Below are 22,677 nucleotides of genomic sequence, written 5' to 3'. Positions count from 1 at the left end.
GAGGGTACTGCATTCGGGGTGTTGGGCAAATGCATTGTTAAGCGGTTGTTTTCTGAATCAAATTAAGGCCCTCCATTTCGCCTAGATGACGGTATTGTGGTTAAGGTGACATAAAAACGTGACAGGGTATCCCACTGCGAGAAAAGGTTACCATCTCCCAGATCGACAGGCCGATGCGAGCATCCCCTTCCCAAATGGACAACTAGGCTATCGTGGCCATGCAATCCCATCTATGAACCACGCAGTTGGCCAACTTGCAGTCTACACTCCTTCGACGGAGGAATAGCGCAAACTTCGCAAACTCTCTCCAGAAGCACTCTCGTCTCTCGTGGCTAGCAGACCTCGACATTGCAACTTAGCTCCTAAATATATTACCATACATCTAAAAATCTCATCATCATCATAATTTTGCTATTTATATTGTAATGCACACATTAAGGACTTGCCCGGAAATGGGATTAGTAATTCTTACAACTACAAAATCAAGATATGTTTTAATATACATATAAGAGGATAACACTCACAGACAGTAAATCACGCTCCAACTTTCTGCGGTTCCATCTCCTGTCCCACAAACAGCACCCCCACCCCCCCCCAGGGTGGGTTTGGGAGTTTCACAAAAGCTACTTGTGATCCACCTTCTATGCCGCTCGCCTGCTCCACTGTGGGTGTGCCAGCGATTTTTCTCGCCAATAAAAAAATCTTAACTTCGCGAACAGCACTGGACGACGAATTGTACACAGGCATCGCGATTGTGACACTGCGATTCGGGCATTCATAATGAGTGACTCGACAGGCCGCAAGGGCGCCACAGCACAATGGGATTGCGTGGAAGGGTGGTGCCAGCCACCACCGTGATGAATAGAAAAAATAATTTGCGTGTGAAGTTACGTAACGCGCACAGCATGGGTGCAAGTAAAGCAGTGTGCCTGTGTTCCACCTTGCTTTAATCACCGACATGAGCAAATGAGCAACACAGAAAACTTTGCCAAACCACTGACTGATGAAAGCTTCCCCAAACTGTCGATCATGGCGGTTGTTTGACCGGGACTTCACAACACTGGTCAGTGTGGATCAGTGGAAAAGGGCCCCCCCCGCCCAAGACTCGTGTCAGATATCACTCGGCACCGACGTTAGCCACGGCCGGGAGTCGAACTTGGGTTGCTGAGTTTCGTAGCACGGCGTGCCCACCATTGCGCAACAGCTCCGCGCCACAAGCAATGCAATTGGTTCACTCTCGAGGCTCGATATTACAGGCCTGGAGTAACATCCTTGGATGTGGCTCCCTCTCGTTTTTTTCTAAGCCAAGGAAACAACGACGGCCACCGTCGTGTCTGCGATCCGATGCAATTCAGTTACAAATCACAGCGCGCAGTGTCTACTTTCAAGAACAAAAAACACGCCGTAGTACTGACAAAAGCTATGTTTTTTTGTTGTTTTTCAAACGTGATGCAACTTGAATGCGTTGCCCTTGAAGGCCCGACTGCATGATGCCAGCCAAATATTTACCACAAAATGAAATTCTGCATGAAAGAGGTAAACGATTCACCATTTGGCCCATGGGCGGTTTAGCATGGCTGCTCATTTTCGCAAAACCTCGTGAGAAAAAACACACAACAGTAAATAGAACAATGTCCGTGACACAATAAAGTATAATTTGTTTAAATGGTAATATACATTCCACACCAAGTGGCACTTGAAACGTTAAACGTTTTGCAATCAAGGTGGTTAGACGTTTCAACAAGAAGCTGTCCACATCTGGCAGAGCACTGCTTAAGACCCCTTGCGGTTTGTGCATAATCCAGCGTTTCTCACATTCAATGAGAAATGGGCCAGCCAGCTTTGTGACCCGGCAAGTGTGGGCTTGTGCAGCCCACTTATACCTTGGCTTACAGAGCTCACTTTGTCGAGGAGAGCTACTTTTGGAAAGAATCGTGTGACATCGTGAGGTCAACTCGGAAAAGATGCACGATCAGAGGTGTTTCTCGCCAAGGTCAACCTTGGGGTCATATTTTTTTGGTGGAATTTTTTTTTTTTACTTTTTTGGATAGCATAAGCTAACTCAAGCGTACATTAAACCTTGATATAAACAAACACAATATATGACCACTATGATACAGCCACAGAAGGGAAGGGCAGTTGCGTTACAGAGGGGTTAGAGGGGAACAGAGAAAACCACAGGAAACATACTGCCGTGAAGCATCGGTGTAAGAAGCTGGCTGTGCTGGTCCGTACTGAGAAAGCCTCTGAGCCACGGCTCTGATCCGCTTTCTAATGGGCATGGAACACACAGCATTGGTGTGTTTGCTTTGTTCTAAGCCAAACACATTTGTGATGCGTCTGTATGTGTTTACACTGGTGAACGAGCACATAATGCAGAGTGAGATGGAATCTCAACGGCGAGAGGGAAAAACGGAGATGATAATAAGTGAAACCGAGTGAACCGAGGAATGGCACACGCTTGAAAACCAGACACAACGCAGCTTGAGTGCGAATCGGGGAAGGCTCAAGCAGCGCACCGCATGCCAGGATGTAAAAAAAGGACCCCCGAAGGCCCGGTTACAGTGGCACTTGAAACCGGATTTGGAAGCGAGTCGCCACATCACGCGATGGCCAGCGCCAGGCAACAGCAGCCCACCTTTCGAGACGACACGGGAGCGTTTCGCAGCGTGGCGCCCGCGGTAAAAAAAATATCCCCCGTGGTTCGACCGGCTGGTGTCGATCCGGTGTGTTGAAGGCAAACCGTGTAACAAAAACAAATGTACAGCCCCCCCCCCCACATTTTTGTCAAGTCCCACTGGTGGACCAAGGCCTTCCAGTGCCCGTGTCGGTAAGGGGGTTACCACAATTTTGATAATTTTGCTGCGATAAATGTCTAAATGCTGAGCTACTTTGTCGAGCGTGTGGCCATGTGGCCAGATTGCTTTTGAAAAATAAGGTCATTCCTCAGTGGCATTGTCTGGAAGGGTGGGGGTGGTTAAGTTGTATTGTTCTGTGTTTGGGCGATTTGTTTACCTTACTTGTACTTTGCACTCCTATCATGTTTTTTTGTGTTATTGCAACGTTCTTACACGCCTCGAAAAGAGCTTGATAGCTCATTGAATTCCTCCTGCATAAATAAATGTTCTGATTCTGACTTCTGGACGTGAAAAATATTGGCACATTTCATGGGAAAAATAAGGGGAAACTGAATGTAACTGACGAAGAAAAAAACCGGGACGTTTGTTTAACGTTCTGGAAAGACTTAAGATTTCTCAAAACAGCTGCCACCGAAACAGGCCAATAATGTGGCAATCGGGACAGGTGACCACCCTACGTGTTGGTCACGTGGGTTGTTTTGACTATACGTCGCCATGCTCGTCAGTGCGGGTTGGCGAAGGAGAGGTTTGCGATGTCAGTTGCCTTTGATTATAGCCAAGGCCTAGAATTCAACGAAGGTGGAAATTGATTCATTGCCCCGCGCTATCCACCGCACCAGCACTCCCCCCTGGCAGCGATGCAGGGGACGATGGAAAGTGCAGGAGGCACAATGGGCAGAGTGGGAAGGCAGTAAGACAAAGTGACAGACTGCTTTCGATACCCTGTTATCAGCGTATTGAATTTCACAACTTGTGATCATGTATCATTAGCCGAGTGAGAGGGAGAAGGGAAATAAATACAACGTCTGAAAGCTGTATATTAATTTTTGATTGTAAAAAAATTTTGCAATAAATATTGCACCTCGTCTTCATGCTGAGTGTGGCAGAAATTGATTTCCTGATCATTAGGGCAGGAAACATGTTCTTGATTAAATAAACGCATGAAGCGTGAGCATTATTCAGCCGCAAGTGTTATGAAACCCAAGTGTGACCGCTAAATTCAACCCGAAAAAATGTGTTTGTACATCTTACCGTTTGCATTAAAAAGTGTGCGTGAACTCAACAATCAAACCAGAGACCACCTTCGCTCAGCCCCGCCGGCAAAGAGAGAACTCATTTAACTGGTTTTCAATTACGACTTCGCTTGATCCGATCCCTCGTTCTCTCCTCATTTCTGTCTTCCTGTTAACCGTTTAAATTCCCGAAACAGGGGACTTCATTAACTGTGGTTTGCGTTGATTTTTTTTATATCTTTGTGTTTTGCGGGCCATATGAGTGATGGGTGACAACACACGGTTGATCCATATTGTATCGAGAGCTTAACGAGTTTGGCTCTCTGTCCATCTTGTCTGTCCTTTTCTAGCGCTCAAGAGTAGCGCCTTGGGACGAATTATACTCTGTGCCCCTCATTTCAAACCACCAATCATGACATCCCAGCCATACATTGTGGGAATCTGTGTGACCGTACCGTGTTCGATCCGGGGATCAATCTCAACTTGGTATTCAACTATCGATCCTTTGAATCGAAGTCCTAAACATTGTCCCTTAATGCCAGTCTGCCTCAGTGCTATGGGCCAGGGCAGCTTCCCGTCACTCATGTGTATTGGTTTGCAAAATGTATTAACGAGGACAACCTTCAGCACATTACAGCATCTCACTTGCACAAGATTCCCCCGGTGACAGCCTCTACAATTATATACATCAGTCCAACAACGACAAAAACGTTACTCCACAGTTGTGTTGAGAGAAATTCAAAATTTCAACGTGGTGGATTTACTTTATTCTTCAATCCAAGGTTGTAGAAACCAAAGATATTCACGGTGGAGTGTTTTTGTAACTTGAAGATTGAGTCGTAGAAGCATCACGTCACCGGAAACCAAACCCAAGTGATTTTCGCCAATTTTTCCAGTGGCTTTTTCATTTCTCGACGCAAAAAAAATAAAATAGCTTTTTTGACAAAAAGCCCAATTCTGGTGCACTTTCTGCAAAATTGCACAGATTCATGTAATGTCGGTCTGGGATTTTTTCCTACAGCCACTTTCAGCGAACGGAGTACAACACAATGTGAATATAGACTTCAATGTCTTGTCAATCACCCCGTCATTGTTCCGCCACATAGAGCTGGCAAGTTATTGCTTTCTCAGGACCTATCAAACGATAAGGCCTCACTCATTCTTGCTCTCAATGCAATGCTCCACCAAGGGCAAGGGCTATGCGTGTATGTACCAAGGCATTCAATTGTGTGTATCTCGTTATTGTTTAGCAAAAAAAAAACTCAGAGGCAAGCAATCATTCTGGAAATTATTCTGGAAATTATTCCTTCACCAAAAATAAATGCAGCAAATGAATAAATGCAGCGAAGCAAGCGACAAAAGCATATCCATAAAACATTTAAAAGCAGCTTCCCCTAAAAGACACCCAGCCCCACCTTATAGCCTTTCGCCGACTGTTGGAGCGAGCGCTGTTTGCGAGCAGAACCGACGATAGCCGGTACGGTAACACGAGAGGGTGGGTGGCCAGCACCGCACCTCCTACCCCCATGCACACACCCAGCATTAGCTTTGCCTGTATACACTTTGCAGTAGTCTTGACACGTACGACCTGTATATGCATACCTGTCAGGGCTGAGTAGAGAAGCCGTAAAGACAAATATGCTGGTGGCACCATAAGAGTCAGAGCCATCTCTTGAATGATCAATTGTCAACCCTTTCTGGGAGGTTTACGAATGATCGCCAATAGAGAAAGGGCTTGTCTATGGTGAAGCATTATGGAATACTCGTTTCGCATTAACTCTTCAATTAAAATAGATACGTTTACCCCCATGTTAGTTGCTGTTACGGCAAGCAATCCCTCTCCCATTTAGTTCACGATCCTCGGCCAGATATTGCAATTGCCAGTACCACCTTAGGTGTCATCGCCGCAGTGGTTGTAATTGCTTAATGTGGCCACAAACAGTGAATAGTGTGATAACCATTTGTAATGAGTGGTGTTGTGAAATAACCTCCCCCGCCCTCACCCCTTTATTTGCCACGTAAAAAAAATCGACATGGCTAGAGCTTTGCTACTATAGGCAGTACCAGCTCTGGCCCCATGGACTTACACTTTTTTTGTGTGCGCACAGACTTCAAAAAAAACCCCGAGCTGCGATGAGAGTCGGGGCGCAAAAGTTAGAAGAGAATGCATAGAATGGAAATAATAAAATAATAAAAAGAAAACATAATAAAATAATTCTCACGACGTTTCGGCCACAACGCAAGCAGCCGTCCTCATTCAGACTGTCTTCTCGACAGACCTGTTCTCCACCTGAGGATGGCTGCTTGCGTTGTGGCCGAAACGTCGTGAGAATTATTTTATTATGTTTTATTTTTATTATTTTATTATTTCCATTCTACGTGACTTTACCGAAAGAACCAAAAAGATGAATCCCTGCAGTCACGAAAGCTTTAAATCGAAAAATGAGGATGCATAGGTTGTTCTTCTTGTTTAAATCCCACCAGTTGGGCCCCATTCTACTTACACCTGTCTCTGCAGGTGAGTGGATTACAAAAAGGCTTGGGGGGAAATGACTGACACCATGCAATGAGGCGACGGTAAAAGGATTACACCTGACCTCAATGGCAGACCCATCCACCCTTTATTCCAATAAAGCAATCTCCAACACTTTGTTTCGGGCACAGTGCTCTCGCTCACATAAATAATAAACCTACCGCAGAGCATGCACAGAAGGAATTCCGGCTTTGCATGGTATGTTGCCTCGCTCGCTCGCAGATTCGTACAGTTTAAAGTGCGATTTAAAACAGGATCGTCGACTTTCTCGGCGGTATCTGCATGCATGTGATGCGTCAGCGCAAGCGTGCACGTGCGCACGCGTGTGTGTTGAACTCCTTTCGCACCGCACGTAGTCCCGACCGTGCCAATTAGAGGTGCTGGGGAAAAAGCCAACAAACTAAAGGCCCACAAAAATCAGTTCTCAAGAAAATTAGTTTTCAATGTCGAGTGCACGCGCGTGCACGTGTGTGTGAGGTTGTAGTGCAGCGGCGGAGCGCGTTGTACGAAAAAGCTGGCTCACCCGCGTTCCATCCCCGCTCAAAGCCCCTTGTCGGGGCAGCCTTAAAATAAGTACCTGGTGCAATCTGTAAACATCAGCAATGGGGAGACAAAGGCAGCCTAGCCTGGTGCTGGCCACCCACTCTTCGTGTGCGGTGCCGGCCTTCATAGAAGGTCGTTCATAGCACTTTCTCCCAGTCGAAGTCTATGTTAGGGGGCGCGCCTCTGTCTTTTTCTGTTGTGCCTATGGTCGTATATTCGAAGTGCGTTGGCGAGTGCGCGCGTGCGTTCGCGCGCAGCCAAGCGTTTGAGTGGGGGCACACAGCAGCCTGCCGATAATCCTTCACGTCCCCACGCGCGACCTCTCAGGGTCAGTCATAAACTGGAGCTCGCGTGTGTGAGCGTCACGACGCCAAAGGGCATGTGTGTGGGGACGTGGGGCTTGGTTTGTGCATCCACGGAACAATGTACGCGTGTGTGTGTTTTGCGTGTGTGGGGGGGGGGGAGCGGTAGTGTAGCTGTGAGCGCGCCGCGCTATGAACCTGGCTACCCGGGTTCGATTCCCGCTCACGGCCAACTACCAGTGATGATTATCTGAACCGGTCATGGGCCTCCATCCTAGGTCGACTCAGCCTCAAAAGTGTATCTGGTGCGGTGTATAAACATCACCACCGAGGAGACAAAGGCGGTCGGGCGTGGTGCTGGCCACCTCGTGTACTGTGCCGGCCTTTATAGGTGCTCGTTAACAACACTTGCCCCGCAGAATGTCCAGGGGATACGGGGGATCTTGGTATTTGTACTGACACAGCCAAGATCAGCGATTCCTCTTTACAGAAACATAGATTTTTGTACCAATCGTGCGCCTCCCCTAGATCAACTCAGCCTCAAATAAGCACCTGGTGCGATCTGTAAACACCTTCACTAGGAAGACAAAGGAGGCCTTCATATGGGCTCCTAAACAGCACTTGCCCCAAAAGTTTTTTAAGGCTATACGGGTTGCCTTTGCGTGCCAGTGCTGCAATATCCAGCAATGCCTGAAGCTCAACCGGTATGGCCTGACAAGCAACATCACCAAAAATATCTATATATATATAATGAACATAAACACGTTTCTCAAGAATTTCACTGCTGCTCATTGGACCACGGATTCTCTTGATCTGATTAGGCATGCATACTCCCCGCAATGTCGCTCTTGAAATGTATTTGGCCCGAGGATATAAAAACACGCACTTGCGTGTGCAAGTGTGTGTTTTTGTACAATCGCACAAGCGAGCACACGAGCCATTGAGCATGCATGCGTGCAGTTGTTAGTCCATGTGTGTGTGTGAACATGCGTGGGGAGCGGTAGCGTAGTGGTGAGTGCACTGTAATCAAACCTGATTACCCAGGTTCAATTCCTGGCCACAGCTCACACGGTGATTATTTGAACTGGTACCGAGCCTCCCCTGGGTGAACTCGGCCTCAAACGAGTACCTGGTGCGTTGGGCCAAAAAAAACCTCAACAACTGGGGGCGAAAAATCGCTGGGCATTGTGTGCTGGCCTTGATATGTGCTCACATACGGCATTCGCCCCAACGGTCTGCGTATGCTTCACGGGGAATCTGCGTGTGAGAGGTTATGGCAGACAGGCAGGCAGACTGACTTTCTCTCTCTCTCTCAGAGACTGACCGAGCCAGTCATGATGTGAAAGCTGGCGCCCTGAGCGTCGTAGTCGAATCGAGCTGCATCCCTGGCCATGGCACGGAATCGTTCGGTGCGCTCACAAACCCAGTTTCCGCTCCAGTTACCATCCCACCCGCCTTACTGCACGGAGTCGAGGGAGATGTTTTTTTTTTTACACACACACAGAGGCCCCCTCTGGAATGCTCCCCATCTGCACAATTGCCCTTTCGGAGCGTCAAAGCGAGTGTTGAATGCCACTAGTTTTCACATTTTGCGGTTCCCAGCGCCATGTGAAAACAGTGCGATGCCAAATGGCCATTTGAGAATTGTTTTGGTTATTTGTGAGTATTTTACATTTGCCGTGTTGCACTGTGTGTGTTTTGTGTATGTTTTTTTTATATTTATTTGCACCGCGTCTATTTCACGTGTGCATGTACGGGCAAGCGCGCTAGAGCGGGGCGGTTTAACTCGCGATGACGTTAATTACAAGGTGCTATCCAAATTAACCACGGCGCTTTGCATCCAAACACCCTGCGGTACGACATCCCTTTGAGTGGGTTTTTTTGTTGGTCTTTTGAACCAAAATTGGTCCTGGGAGGCCTCCTCAAGCAAGACACAAGCCCCAGTGTGTGTTCTTCCCGTGGATAAAAAAATAATAAAAATAATAATAATCTGGCTTGGTGAGAACACAAGCTGGCAGACTTGCAACAAGCAATGCGCAGAGCCATAGAGTGAAATGCGCTTCTTTGCAATCCGTTCTGGCGTGTGGTCAGCCTGCGCGTGGTCAGCGCGCTCGCAAGAATTTCATCGACAGTGGTTCACGGTGAACTTCGTGCACACACACCGCGCAGGCACATATACATTGCGGGGCCATTCACGACATCTGCCAAGGTAAAGATGTACATCTGGAATTGCTTGTCCATGCCACTGCTGGTGGAAGGGGCTCTTACCGGGGAGAGCTTCTCTAGGGTATTTTGTAACGTAACGTAAACAGTCATTTAAGGAATGCAGAAAATCATGCTAATAGCGGTTCTGATGCGCATCGCCGTTTGTCTCATCACTCCGTGTTCATTAAATGAATTTTAGGTCTCTATCGAAGTGGTTGTGGAATTTAAGGTTTTTGTTATTTGAGAATTCCGCGCGACAAGGGGGCGAAGCCTTGTGAAAAGGGCGGTCGTCCTAGTTTCTCTCGGCCGGGGGTTCATATTCACCGACGCGGAGGTCGCCACGAGCAGCAGCAGCAGCAGCAGCAGCAGCCGGAGCAGAAATCCGACAAAATAACGGTGGTGCCTACTCCATGGTACCACTCCATGGAGGCACTCGTACACACAGTCAGGCAGAGCCGTGTGTTTGGCCATCTCTTGGAAGGCATGGGGGAGTGTACCTGCACTTTATCTCACCAACAGAGACCCTCCAATTGACTTACCGCGGTGTATCAATCTCGACTGCTCGGGCCAATCAGTGCACTTATTGGTATTTTGAGTAATAGCATCGAGATCAATGTGCAATCGCGCAGTAATTACTGTTTTACATTAATTATTGTCATTGCTGTAATGAAAGTGGTATTAGCTGTGATGCAACTTCGATTGGCACGGTTGGCTACATGGGGTGCGAAAGCAGTTCAACATACATATTTCAAACAAATGTATCACTCACATATCCCCTGCCTTTGATGCTGCTAATCCTGCATAATGCACGGGCATAAGTAGTACTAATCACATACCTGCATTTCCCATAAATATGCTAAATTCCTCTTGATATGCAATTTCCTTTGTCAAGGCGCTCTTCCCCCCCTCCAACCCAGCTTAAATATACGCTGCCAATCCTGGTGGTGTTCATTCAGATGCTGTCTTTCTGACAGACCTGTTCTTCACCTAAGGACGGCTGCTTGCGTTGTGGCCGAAACGTCGTGGGAATTATTTTATTATGTTTTATTTGTATTATTTTATTATTTCCATTCTACAGTGACTTTACCGAAAGAACCAAGAAGAGAAATGTATCACACGCCACTGATGTTAACAGTGACCGGGTTAGTTAGTGCTGTGTGAGAACCACTGTGCCACTGCCCCCCCTCCCCCCACCCCTGAATACTCAATATACAATGACACAATAACTCTCACGGCAATCATGTACAATTGTTTGTATATTAAGTATTCCATCACAGGATCCCGAGAGAGAGAGAGTGTGTCAGCTTGTAGGTTGTCTCCATCTAGCAGCGGATTGACCACGGCTGATAAGCATGATGATTGTGATAATCAAAACAAGAAGCTATTCAGACCCAGATCGGGGGGGGGGGGGGAGAGAAATAACTTTATTTATTTATTTTGTATGCACACCCAGAGAAATAGGACAAATGCCCACCTATCTCCCCATACCCTTTGTGCACTAATAGGGCCCCTGGTGCTCGCACAGATGTTATTCCCAAGTCCACATGGTAACCCGGACCCTCATCAGTGCACGCACAGCCTCCTCGCTCCCTAGTGGGAAAAATGCATTGTTGCCATAGCGACACGGAAATGTAGTGCACTTTCAGTGACCCCCCCCCCAGATCAAAATATGCCGACAACTTTCCTGAAGGAGTAATGCCTGGGTACAATACAATTATGCAATATGGATTTATACAGCATCCAAGTAAATAATAATAATATAAATGACCTTTTCTTCAACCAAGCAAACTGTGTGCGGGTACTCTAACCTCTTCCAGTGTGTCTTGCCAGCGTGGGAGAGTAGGCCAAAAACCCTCAAAGTGGCTCTACAGAGCTCCATCGAAAGTGGGCCCTTCAATTAGCTTCATCTTCTGTCCAGAAAAAAAACCAAACCTCACCGGGGCTTTTTTTGTTTTCAGATGATCCTGCGTCGCAAGGTTTGGTCAATTGCATTCGTACGTTTTATTTTATTTTACCAGGTAAGGTTCGCCGAGCTATATAAGCTCCTTAACATCAGCGACCTGGCCACAAATGATAGCTCAACGAAGTGGTTTATCATCACCTTGTGGGAGTTTATAGCAGCCAAATACTCTAAACGCATGTTTTTAAATGTGGAGGTAAAAAAAAAACGGAAGACCCGGAGACAAATCCAAATGACCACGGGGTGAGAAACACGCAAACTCCAAATATACAGCAGGCGTCAAGGGTCGAGATCGAACCCACGACCTCCTGCATACCAGGCGAGGCAGTTAACATCTCCTAGCCACCGCAGCGAGAGTGTTTCGCCATGGTAGATGGAAACATTCGTACCCTGGAGAAAACCTACACGCATGAGGGGGATAGCATTGAAGGCTCAACCCACTTGCTGGAATTGCCATCTGCTGGCCACCTCGTAAGCGCAGACGTTCTTGGGGAGTTTCCCAGAATTGTGTGAGCCACCATCCCCTCGCCTCCACGAAGCATGGGGTTTGCGGGCGCCCCAGCTCGTCTTTGGGCAACCGCATTTTCAAGACGCAGCGCTTGGAATAGTCAGCGTTCGGCATTACCCAATGACGCGAACGTTTAAAGAATCCGTTTAAAACGCTAGGCCAGAATTCTGTCGAGAGGATTGAAGCAACAGCGCTAAATGCGTGTCGTGAACTTTGATATCATACCGTCACATCTTTGACAGCCCTTCCCCCCGCCCCCGAGTGAGGGGAAATTTAAGGTCATCAAGGGAGTTGCACGCTCATGACTTGCATCTTTAAGTTGTATGTTTTTAATTGATGAGGCTTTTAAACTTGTATTACTGGAGAAGAAGAGGGCGGGGGAAGTCATTCGTACATTTTTCGCATGAAGCGAGAGATCCAGGCAAGATGCGAGAGATCAACTCAAGGAAACTCTCGATTTAAAGCTTTCGTGACTGCAGGAATTCATCTTCTTGGTTCTTTCGGTAATGTCACGTAGAATGGAAATAATAAAATAATAAAAATAAAACATCATAAATTATTACCGAAAGAACCAATAAGATCAAGGAAACTCGTCTCACTTTTCCAGCGGGATACAGGACGAGTTGTTGTTTTTTCTTTTTACTTACAGCTTAAATGTTTACCGTTAAATGCTGGAGAAACCAGAATGACAAACAGATACACAATAAGAAAGGGCACACATAGCAGCACGTGTCACGCAGTGTTTAGGATTGCTAAGACGCAGTGAAATTGCCTGGGGCTGAGAACAGAGTAAAAGCCCCGTTAATAAGATGCAAACACACCACGGCCACAACAGAGAAGTCTTCATTAAAAGCAGCACTGTGCACTGAAATAAGTGAACACATGACCGAGAGCAATTGCAAACAAATGCACTGTATATACAAAATACATAATCACGTGTCCTGGGCTATATAATCGAGTGCTGTCTGTACTGGTATCCAGACAGATTCGGGTAAAGGTGCATCCCTGCGATTGCCTGCCACGTCACTGCGGGCAGAAGGACCTCCACTCAGAGGAGATCTAAAGAGCCCCTCTATATCGATAGTACTTTGACCTACCTCCTTTCACGCCGGCCAGACGTCTTGGAGTACCCATACATCACCCCGGCACACGCGAGCTGCCGGATCAAACCGAGTGCAGTGTTCATATTTACATACGCTCGTGGGTAGAGAGTGACTTTACCGAAAGAACCAAGAAGATGAATCCCTGCAGTCACGCAAGCTTTAAATCGAGAGCTTCCTTGAGTTGATTTCTTGCATCTTGCCTGGATCTCTCGCTTCATGAGAAAAATGTACGAATGACTTCCCCCGCCCTCTTCTTCTCCAGTAATACAAGTTTAAAAGCCTCATCAATTAAAAACACACAATTTAAATATGCAAGTCATGAGCGTGCAACTCCCTTGATGACCTTAAATTTCCCCTCACTAGGGGGTGGGGGGGGGTCTGTCAAAGATGTGACGGTATGATATCAAAGTTCACGACACGCATTTAGCTCTGTTGCTTCATCAATCCTCTCGACAGAATTCTGGCCTAGCGTTTTAAACTGATTCTTTTTAGCTAAACGTACACGTTGTTTCATGCTTGCCATGCCGGGAGATCAAACTGGGGGAATTCCTCTCAATTGCACGTCCAATATGGAAACCATACCAACCGTGGCAGCATCCCCCATACTTGTATACGCTTGCACAAATATACGTCCTACGCATGTACAAAGACACTCACGTATGCATCTCTCTTAGATGTGTAATGTCCCATAAACCCATTGCCGAGACCACATCTCTCCGCCTTTGAAAAAGAGATAACCGAATCTGCCCCGCGCAGCACTTTCACAAACGCTTCTGCTGTAATCGAAAAAAAAAACACAAGTCCTTTGCAAGAAAAGTGTTCTCCTAAATGATTGCTCTTACCTTTGCTTACGGATTGCATTAGCACATCCTGTGGTTACTCCCGATATGTCAATTGGAAATAACTACTCTTTATTAATGCTATAAAATAAGCCATTCATAGCAATGCGTGGTAATCTTAAACACCTGTGCCTTTGCTGTTCACATGTTGCACGACAAACGTGTTATTTCATTTATTCGCTTTGAGACGGCTTATTTATAATAAAGAAAAACACGTTTATTTTGGTGTCCCATGTTTATTTAATTAAATCACGCGCGTATATTAAGGTTACGTAATATCTCACTGTGAAATGGTTCGCATCGGTCGAGATGATTTAAGATGTACAGTGCCGGGAGGAGAGATGCATCGGAATGAGAGGTTTTGGGAGCATTCTGACCTTGACCTGTGACCCCCTCCGTGATGTGAAAATCGACATCGCGCGAGGTATCGTGATCCTGGGCCGTCCCAGAAATTTTCCATCAACATTGGTCAAATGGCTGAAGAGGCAGCAGCGTGGAGAAAGCCTTCGCAGGAAAGCCATGAGAATGTATGCACACTTTGCTCCAATCATTCTTTTAGGCCGGTACAAACTGCAAAATCACGAATAATTCAAACGTGTTGACGAGCGCTGCTCGAATCATTGCAATAGTTATACCCGAGACACACAGACGCACACGCGAAGACAATGATCTCCCGATTTCCGTAACGACTCTTAAGGTACCTGATATGTTAGGCATGCCACACGAGTACCACGCCCAGTCGCCTTTGTCTCCCATTGCTGATGACTAATCATGGATCCGCACCAGGTACTCATTTTACGGTTGAGCCAATCAATGAGGCCCAGGACAGGTTCAGATGCCACTTAATATTATATAGAGCCTGGAATCGTACCCAGTACACGGAATGGCACGTACACGCACACACACACACACGGAATGGCACGTACACGCACACACACACACACGGAATGGCACGTACACGCACACACACACACGGAATGGCACGTACACGCACACACACACACGGAATGGCACGTACACGCACACACACACACGCAATGGCACGTACACGCACACACACACACGCAATGGCACGTACACGCACACACACACACGCAATGGCACGTACACGCACACACACACACGCAATGGCACGTACACGCACACACACACACGCAATGGCACGTACACGCACACACACACACGCAATGGCACGTACACGCACACACACACACGGAATGGCACGTACACGCAGACACACACGGAATGGCACGTACACGCAGACACACACACACGGAATGGCACGTACACGCAGACACACACACGGAATGGCACGTACACGCAGACACACACACGGAATGGCACGTACACACAGACACACACACGGAATGGCACGTACACACAGACACACACACGGAATGGCACGTACACACACACACACGGAATGGCACGTACACACACACACACGGAATGGCACGTACACGCACACACACGGAATGGCACGTACACGCACACACACGGAATGGCACGTACACGCACACATACACACGGAATGGCACGTTCACGCACACACACACACACACGGAATGGCACGTACACGCACACACACACACGGAATGGCACGTACACGCACACACACACACGGAATGGCACGTACACGCACACACACACACGGAATGGCACGTAAACACACACACACGAAATGACACGTACACACACACGAAATGGCACGTACACACACACACACATGCGCGCAAATACGATCCCGCATATGTTCATTCGAGATTCGCGAGGGGAGTGCTACTGGCGAGCACCTATTAAGACTGGCACGGTGCACTTGACGGGAGTCTGGCTCGCACCACACATCGCCACCTTTGTTTCTCCCCCCCCCCCACTCACCTATAGGTCGACTCGTACAATTTGAGAATGAGTCAATCTAGAGGGAGGCCCAGGCTAAGTCCTGATAGCACTTTCCACTGGCTGGCACCTACCGCCGGGAATTGAACTCAAGCCTCCCTGGGTTCAAGTTTCTCAATTTAAATCACCGTGCCATGCTTCACAAAAGGCATAGCCCCCCCCCCCCCCCCCATAGCCTTAACAAACTCTTGGGGCAAGTGCTGTTAGCGAGCATCTGTGAAGGTGAAGACGACACAAGGAGGAGTGGTGAATGCACTTTGAGTTTCATGCCAGAGTTCTGGAGTTTGAAATCACATGGAGTTCCATTACTCATGTGTTCATGGCATGCAGCTGGGGCATTATAAAGTAAGGTGTACCCAGACGAGGATATGTGTCTCCTTCTTGAGATATTTCACAGCGTTTCTCTTTTCAAAGGAGGGCGGAAATTTTGTTCCATTTGCTTTGTGAATCATTTTCAGCATTACCCGCGAGAACATTGGCACTCAAATACACCGAAAACTGCACTTGCAAGGGAATAATCACACTGTCTTCAAAGGGAACGTTCCTCCGAGCAATTTAAACTTTCCTTCAATATGAACGTGCACATACGTATTGTTTCAGAGTTCGGAAGACAATTCATTGAACTTGTACCCGTGTCTCCAATGAATTGAAATTATGTTGTTTCCAACAATCTGATGCCCCTTGAAAACCGACGTTAGCTGGCAGCATTTATTCAAGCAGCAAACTCCGAATCGGTTTTCACTTTCTGGCTCTCATCAGCAGAATCAGGCTCGGTCATGAAGAAAATACCGCCGGGTCGTTCAGACGTTTTGAGAAGCCCAAAATAATATATATGGATGTATGCAAAGTAGACCAGCGCGGTGGTTAAAGCAAGGGAAAAAATTTGTTAAATCCCCCCCCCCATCTCGCCATCCACCCAGCAGTAAAAACGGGTACACCACAGTTAATCGATCAGGAGGTCACGTTGTGTGAGATAAAGTGTGGGTATAGGGCACCTGGGTCTGCCCCGTGACCTCCTGCCAGCGGGCGTTCGACACTTCACGTGGCCTCAAGGTGCACTTGGCCTGGCACAAGCGTCGTGGTGACGTCACCGCCACTTAGTGGCGAATGGCAGTTGTTGTATATGTCCATCTCTCCCAAGACGTCTGGCCAGCATGGGAGAGTGCGCCAAAAATGCCCTCTAGAAAGGGATCCCCTGGAGCTCCTTCCAGCAGGAGGCCATTCCACCAGCAGATTATTTGGCCTCCACCTTTTGTCATCTTTGCCCTGCTGGATGTCAACGAGGGCCTCGCAGGAACAAATGGACGTGTACGCGAGCAGTACACGGCGGACACCGCGCGTACGAAACTCATGCGAGCACGAGCAAGCTGACCACTACACAACCCACGGCAAACTTTTTGGGGCACACAACGGGGACACAGCATACCCCGGGGGGGAGGGGGGGGGGGAAAAGGCTCCATGACTCCAATCTAAGACAGAATGTCCTTCACTGCAGACAGTACCCTGCGTTTGGCCGGCTTCCACGAGCGAGTCAAATAGCAGTCCGGATTTTCGGGAGAGAGATGGTGCCGCGCGGGCAGAAAAAAATGGTAAGCGCGCCGCAACCCGCCTTTTCAGAGAGCTCACCTGGGCCCACCTCCTTAATGAGCCACCTGCTCCGGCGGTGGCACTGGCCGAGAGACCCGGCGAGTCGGGGCGCCGTGGAGCTACGGCACCATCTGCGCGGAGCGGCGGGCCGGAGCACAGAGAGTGCCGCTGCTTGGGAGTGTCATCGCTCGCGCCCCGCTCGTGGCCCGCCCGCCCGCCGGCCCGCCCGCTGGCTCTATCGCGTCAAGGCCCTCGTGTAAATGAGCAGAGGCGCTCTTCACTGATGTGACAATAACATGATAAATGAGGCCAGACAACCCCAGCCTCCGCCCCCCCACCGCCCGCGAGGACAAACTGAAAGTGCCCTGACGTCAATTTTTTTTTTACCAGATGTGAAAATTAAACGGCGCCAAAGGCTACGAGTGGTAATGTAAAGCTACTTTAAGTGTTTTGTAACACTCAGATTAACAGTGGGGCTTTTTTGTACGGCAATTTACCAGCGTTTTTTCCTTTAGTCTACGATAGTCAGAATGTACTTATTGTGACCGTCTCAGCAGTATTCAAGGTTAGACGGTTATTAACAAACTGTTCATGAACACTGCATTATAAATTTAGGCCGACACATTTACGCAAAATTTAAATCAACACCGTCTCAACCATATATTTTTGGTGACCTATTATGACACCACCCCACTGCAACAATTGACAAATGCACAATATCATAGTCCCAAGATTAAAGCATTTGCAATTCAAATAACCGTCTGACCAATAGCATCACGATACTGCAAATGTTAATGAAAGGTGACTGCATTGTTTCTCTGGGTCCCTGGAGTCTCACACGTGCCAATCATCGCATTCACCCCATACCTCTCCGTGGCCTTACACCGATGTGAAGCATCCAATTAAACCGTGGTTACAGGCTCGTACAGCATTTAGACGAAGGAGACGCGCAGTCTTGCCGGGCGGTGTAATTTTCACTGTGCAAGGCTCCCGCTTAATCACGGCTGTGTGTCGGAGAGCGTCGAGAACCTGCGAATAAGCCAATCCACCATTCACGACTTTGCCTCCCACAGGAGGTGGGATGAAAGAAAATGATGACCAAATAGCATGACACCTTTTTTAAAAATCTCTTCTGAACTATTTTTTTTCATATCTTTACCAGGTAAGGCCCAATGAGCTCCATAGATGTTTTTTTTTTTCTGAAGCGACGTCGCCACACAAATGATCGCTCAACAACGTGGCTTATCACGTGGACATTTACAGCCGCCGAATACTCTACTCCAAACGCACGTTCCTCAATGTCGAGTGAAAAATGGGTAGGACCCGGAAAAAAATCCACACGACCACGGAGAGAAAGACGCAAAACTCCAAATATACAGCAGGCGTCAATTGCTCGGGATCGAACCTACGACCTCTTCTGAATCCCGACAAGCGGTTCCTTAACTTGCCGCTTAAGACGCGGCAAAACAATTTAAATTTCAACTCAGACGAGAGGACACGTCCGCGACGGGCACGCCGTTGCCTCAATTGGTTTTGCAATTGTCCCAGAGCATCTTGGCGAACACAAGCATCGGGGGCACATACTACAGCGGTATAGGTGAGGATGGTAAAGAGACGCATTATAAATTAAACAAGCCGAACAACGCGAGACAAGGACATGCTAGGGCGGCCCGCACACGCAGCGACGCAACATCTGCGGAATCCTGATGAGACTTGCCGGCTCCCTTGCTATTTACTGCACATTCGCTCATAAAAATGCCACTATGCCTTCGCTATGAATCTGTTTGAAGAGGCGCAACGTGCTTTGTAACCCGAGCATCACACCCTGTCATCGCCTCCTCGCCAGGTGTTGGATCAGACACGTGTGGTAGATCTGGGCCACCACCAGAGGTTATTTCACAACCGTCGTTCACAACAACAACAACAACACAATTGGTTTCCGTTGACCTTTCGTGTCACATTTGTGTGTACATAGTCCGTCAATCTCGACCAGCTTGATCATATATCTAATATCACAGCGTATGGCACATCACACATTGGCACACACACAAAAGACAAAGATTCACCGCACGTAGCCTTATAGACTTATTAGGGGGAGTGCTGCTAAGGGGGAAGGGGGGGCAATTATTAAGGCCTGCGAGAAACACGAGAGAGTGGTTCAGTCAGCAGCACATCCAAGTCGTTTTGTCTCCCCACTGCAAATGTTTACACAACATGCCAAGTACTCATGTAAGGCCAAGTCGACCTAGGGGAGGCCCAGGACCGGTGCTTTTGGCACTTGGGCACGTGACCCCGGAATCAAAAACGGGTCGCCGGGTTCAGAGCTCAATGCGCCGACCGCTGCACCACCGCTCAACCCACACGCACACAAGGCCCCTTTCAAATAAAAAAACAGAGATTGTCAAAGAGGTGATGCAAGGAGCCAACGCACACACAAACACACACACAGCCGCTGTTATATAATGGATGTCTGCCGTATTCCGTATGCATCAAAGCGAAATCACAGGCGCCGATGGCACGACGAACACGTTCCTGCACTGGGCGAACACGCGGCTGAACGGCCTCCAGAGCGTACGACAGTTAAACTATGAGTCAGGTGAATCCGACTCAAAGCCAACGCACACACACAGTGCGGCTTTAATTGTGCATCCTCCCATTGTGGTTCGTCATCGTTCCCGCGCAAGTGGTCTGGATGACCATCGCAATATTTATCATGCGTCACCGCAAACACGAAGATGATTAAGGGGGCATTTGACCGTTTTCCCCAAGATTGTATCAAATCACATGTAATTGGGGGCTTTATGGAGACACAAAAGCGTACTAATGGGTAAGCCACAGTTTGTCGATCGGCAGAGCCTTGTGTGTTGGGGTCAGGTGCAGGCGAGTCTCCACCTCTTCCAAGACGTTTGGCCAGGGGGGGGTTCTACAGAGCTCCCCCTAGCGGAGGCTCTGCCGCCGGCAGTGGTGCGTGGGCATGCACTTGCGGGGCTGCGCCTTTAAATTGCACGTATTTGTTTGAAGGTGAAAAGAGACCGAGTCTGCCTCTCCTCAGCCAATGGTACCGGGTGCAGGAGTCAAGCCACTAAAAGTTCACGTGGCTGGGGTATACAGGTGACGTCAATGGGCTTAGACGCTTACTTCTCCCCCCCCCCCGTATCCCTGTCGCCCCCGGTTGGCGCCTGATAAAAGGCACGACCCGTCGGCTCACAGCCAGCCACGTGGGCTCAGGGCTGCGGGAGGAAGCGTCTCCTGGCCGGCGTTTGCCCTCGCGGAATTTCACGGGATCAAACTGCTCGCGCCTTTTGCTCCAAAGAACTCGTTGGCGCTGCGTTCTTGGAACAATGAGAAAGCAAGAAAAAGAGGCTTTCCGACACAAGTCAGCCATAATATGGCGTTTGCAATAGGTTGTCAGCGCCGGGTCTGTGTGTCCATGAATGCATTAACACGGCTTGAATCGCGCTTATCTAACCGACTGTAGCAGGTGGCAAGTCAGAAATGCTGACTCCATATCTCATCATTTTACAGTTGGTGCCACCGGGACCCATCTTAGGCCCTCCACTGGGTTTGATATATATATTAATGACCTGTCAGCAGCGGCTATAAAGAGAAGGTGCACCTGCATGCAGCCAAAGGACACAGCTCTGCTGGGCCAGAGCGGCTGTACCAATGCTATGCCGCTGCATAACCATGACGGCAGTCTTTGTAAATGGACACGGGAAAAAAAAATACCGTCGATTAATCAACAACAAACCATCCGGGATCAATTACGAAAATTGCAATTGAATTATTATTGTTGCACAATCTGGGCTCTTAAAAAAAAATGTACACACACGTAAAAAAAAAAGAAACATGAACCCAATCACATCACGATTATTTTTTGTAGACTTTGCCGGAAGGTCGAGGACGAAGCTTGTCTGAGCCGTTTGACTTTCCGAGCGGCTAAAAACCAGCAAGCGACGGCGTTCGCAATGCCTCACAACGTTGACATCTCAGACAGCCATGCGGCTGCGAACAATTCGCACAGGAGATCACCGACGTTAAACCAAATTTTATTTTACCAGGTAAGGCCCACTGAGTTCTATAGCTCCCTTTCAGAAGCGACCTGGCCACAAACGATAGCTCAACGAAGTGGCTTATCCTGTGGAAATGTATAGCAGCCAAAGACTTGAAACGCATATTTGAAACGCAACCAGAGGACCCGGGAAAAAATCCACTCGACAACGGTGAGAGAGACATGCAAACTCCAAATATACAGCAGCAGGCTTCAGGGTCAGGATCGAACCCACGACCTCCTGTAATACCAGGCGAGGCTGTTAACATCTCGCCACTGTGGCACAGTTGGAAAAAAGTGGGGACGTTTCTGAAATAGTCTGTTGCCTCTGTCCACCCACGTGTATGAAATGGGTAAGACGACAGATGAGCAGCATGTCGTGTGTGGTGCGGTAAAGTGTAGGCACCCCCACCATGGAAGAGTAGGCCAAATACCCTCTCGAGGTAGCTCTCTAGAGCTCCTGCTAGCGGAGGCCCATCTGCCAGCAGTAGTGCGAGTGAGCACTGACAGGGCTGAAACCTTAACTTTAATAATCATTTAAAAATAAACTTGTGACTTAAAAAGTGTAACCAGAGACAGATTCCCTAATGGACCGAGGAAGGGAAATCCACAATCGCGGAGCCTGGCTGCATAAAGCTCCATCTACTACAGAACAAAGTCTGGTCTTTGGGATAATGAATAGACCAGAATCAGCAAAACTATGCTTTCACAGTGGAATATAAAACTTAAGTAGATTGGTGAGATATTTAAGTGCCAGCCCATCCAGGGCTTTAATTGCGAGAAGAAGAATCAGTGCAGCAAAGAATCGGAGTGATATAGTCACAATATTTTGATCTGGTTAAACCCCGAGACTTGTAATCCATGTAAACACTGTTAGAAATGCCAGCAAGTAAGGAATTACAGTAATCCAACCTTGATAAAAAAAAAATATATATATATAAAAGCATGCCCCACCAGCCTATCAGCATCAGGAAGGGACAGCTTGGGTCTTAGTCGAGAGCTATGTTGCGTAAATGAAAACACGAGATGTTGGTGATATTACGCACGTGGGCCTCAAAATGTCAAACTGGGGTCTAGGATGACACCCACGTTACCGACCGACCTCAGAGGAAGACTGAATAACAATCCCCTCTATTGCCATACCAGAACCATCCAATTTTACGCACTTGATGTGGACGGCCCAACAACATCATCGCTGTCTTATCACAATTTAATTTAAGAAATGTTAGGTGCATCCTCGGCAAAACAACGTGACAGTACGGAAACTGAAAGTATGGTA

The 22,677-nt window shown here is 48.0% G+C and overlaps 2 protein-coding genes across 3 annotated transcripts in view; one reads left to right on the top strand and one right to left on the bottom strand.

The window, feature by feature from the left end:
• Positions 1-22,677, bottom strand: part of LOC133351908 (receptor-type tyrosine-protein phosphatase delta-like) — a 440,533-nt gene that overhangs the window by 292,395 nt on the left and 125,461 nt on the right. The gene's annotated exons all lie outside the window — the stretch shown is intronic.
• The window catches only part of RPL37 (ribosomal protein L37), a 326,668-nt gene continuing 316,335 nt past the window's right edge, over positions 12,345-22,677 (top strand). Inside the window, exon 1 of the mRNA XM_061567508.1 lies at positions 12,345-12,351. Within this exon, the coding sequence (XP_061423492.1) occupies positions 12,349-12,351 (3 nt within the window). The 5' untranslated portion in view covers positions 12,345-12,348. The remainder of the gene's footprint in view (positions 12,352-22,677) is intronic.

The sequence above is a fragment of the Lethenteron reissneri genome, chromosome 39 (assembly GCF_015708825.2).
Source record: "Lethenteron reissneri isolate LAM-NWPU_2019-01 chromosome 39, ASM1570882v1, whole genome shotgun sequence".
Taxonomy (NCBI): Eukaryota; Metazoa; Chordata; class Hyperoartia; order Petromyzontiformes; family Petromyzontidae; genus Lethenteron; species Lethenteron reissneri.
Note: the sequence above shows the minus strand (reverse complement) of the source record. Positions and strands in the feature narration are given on the sequence as shown.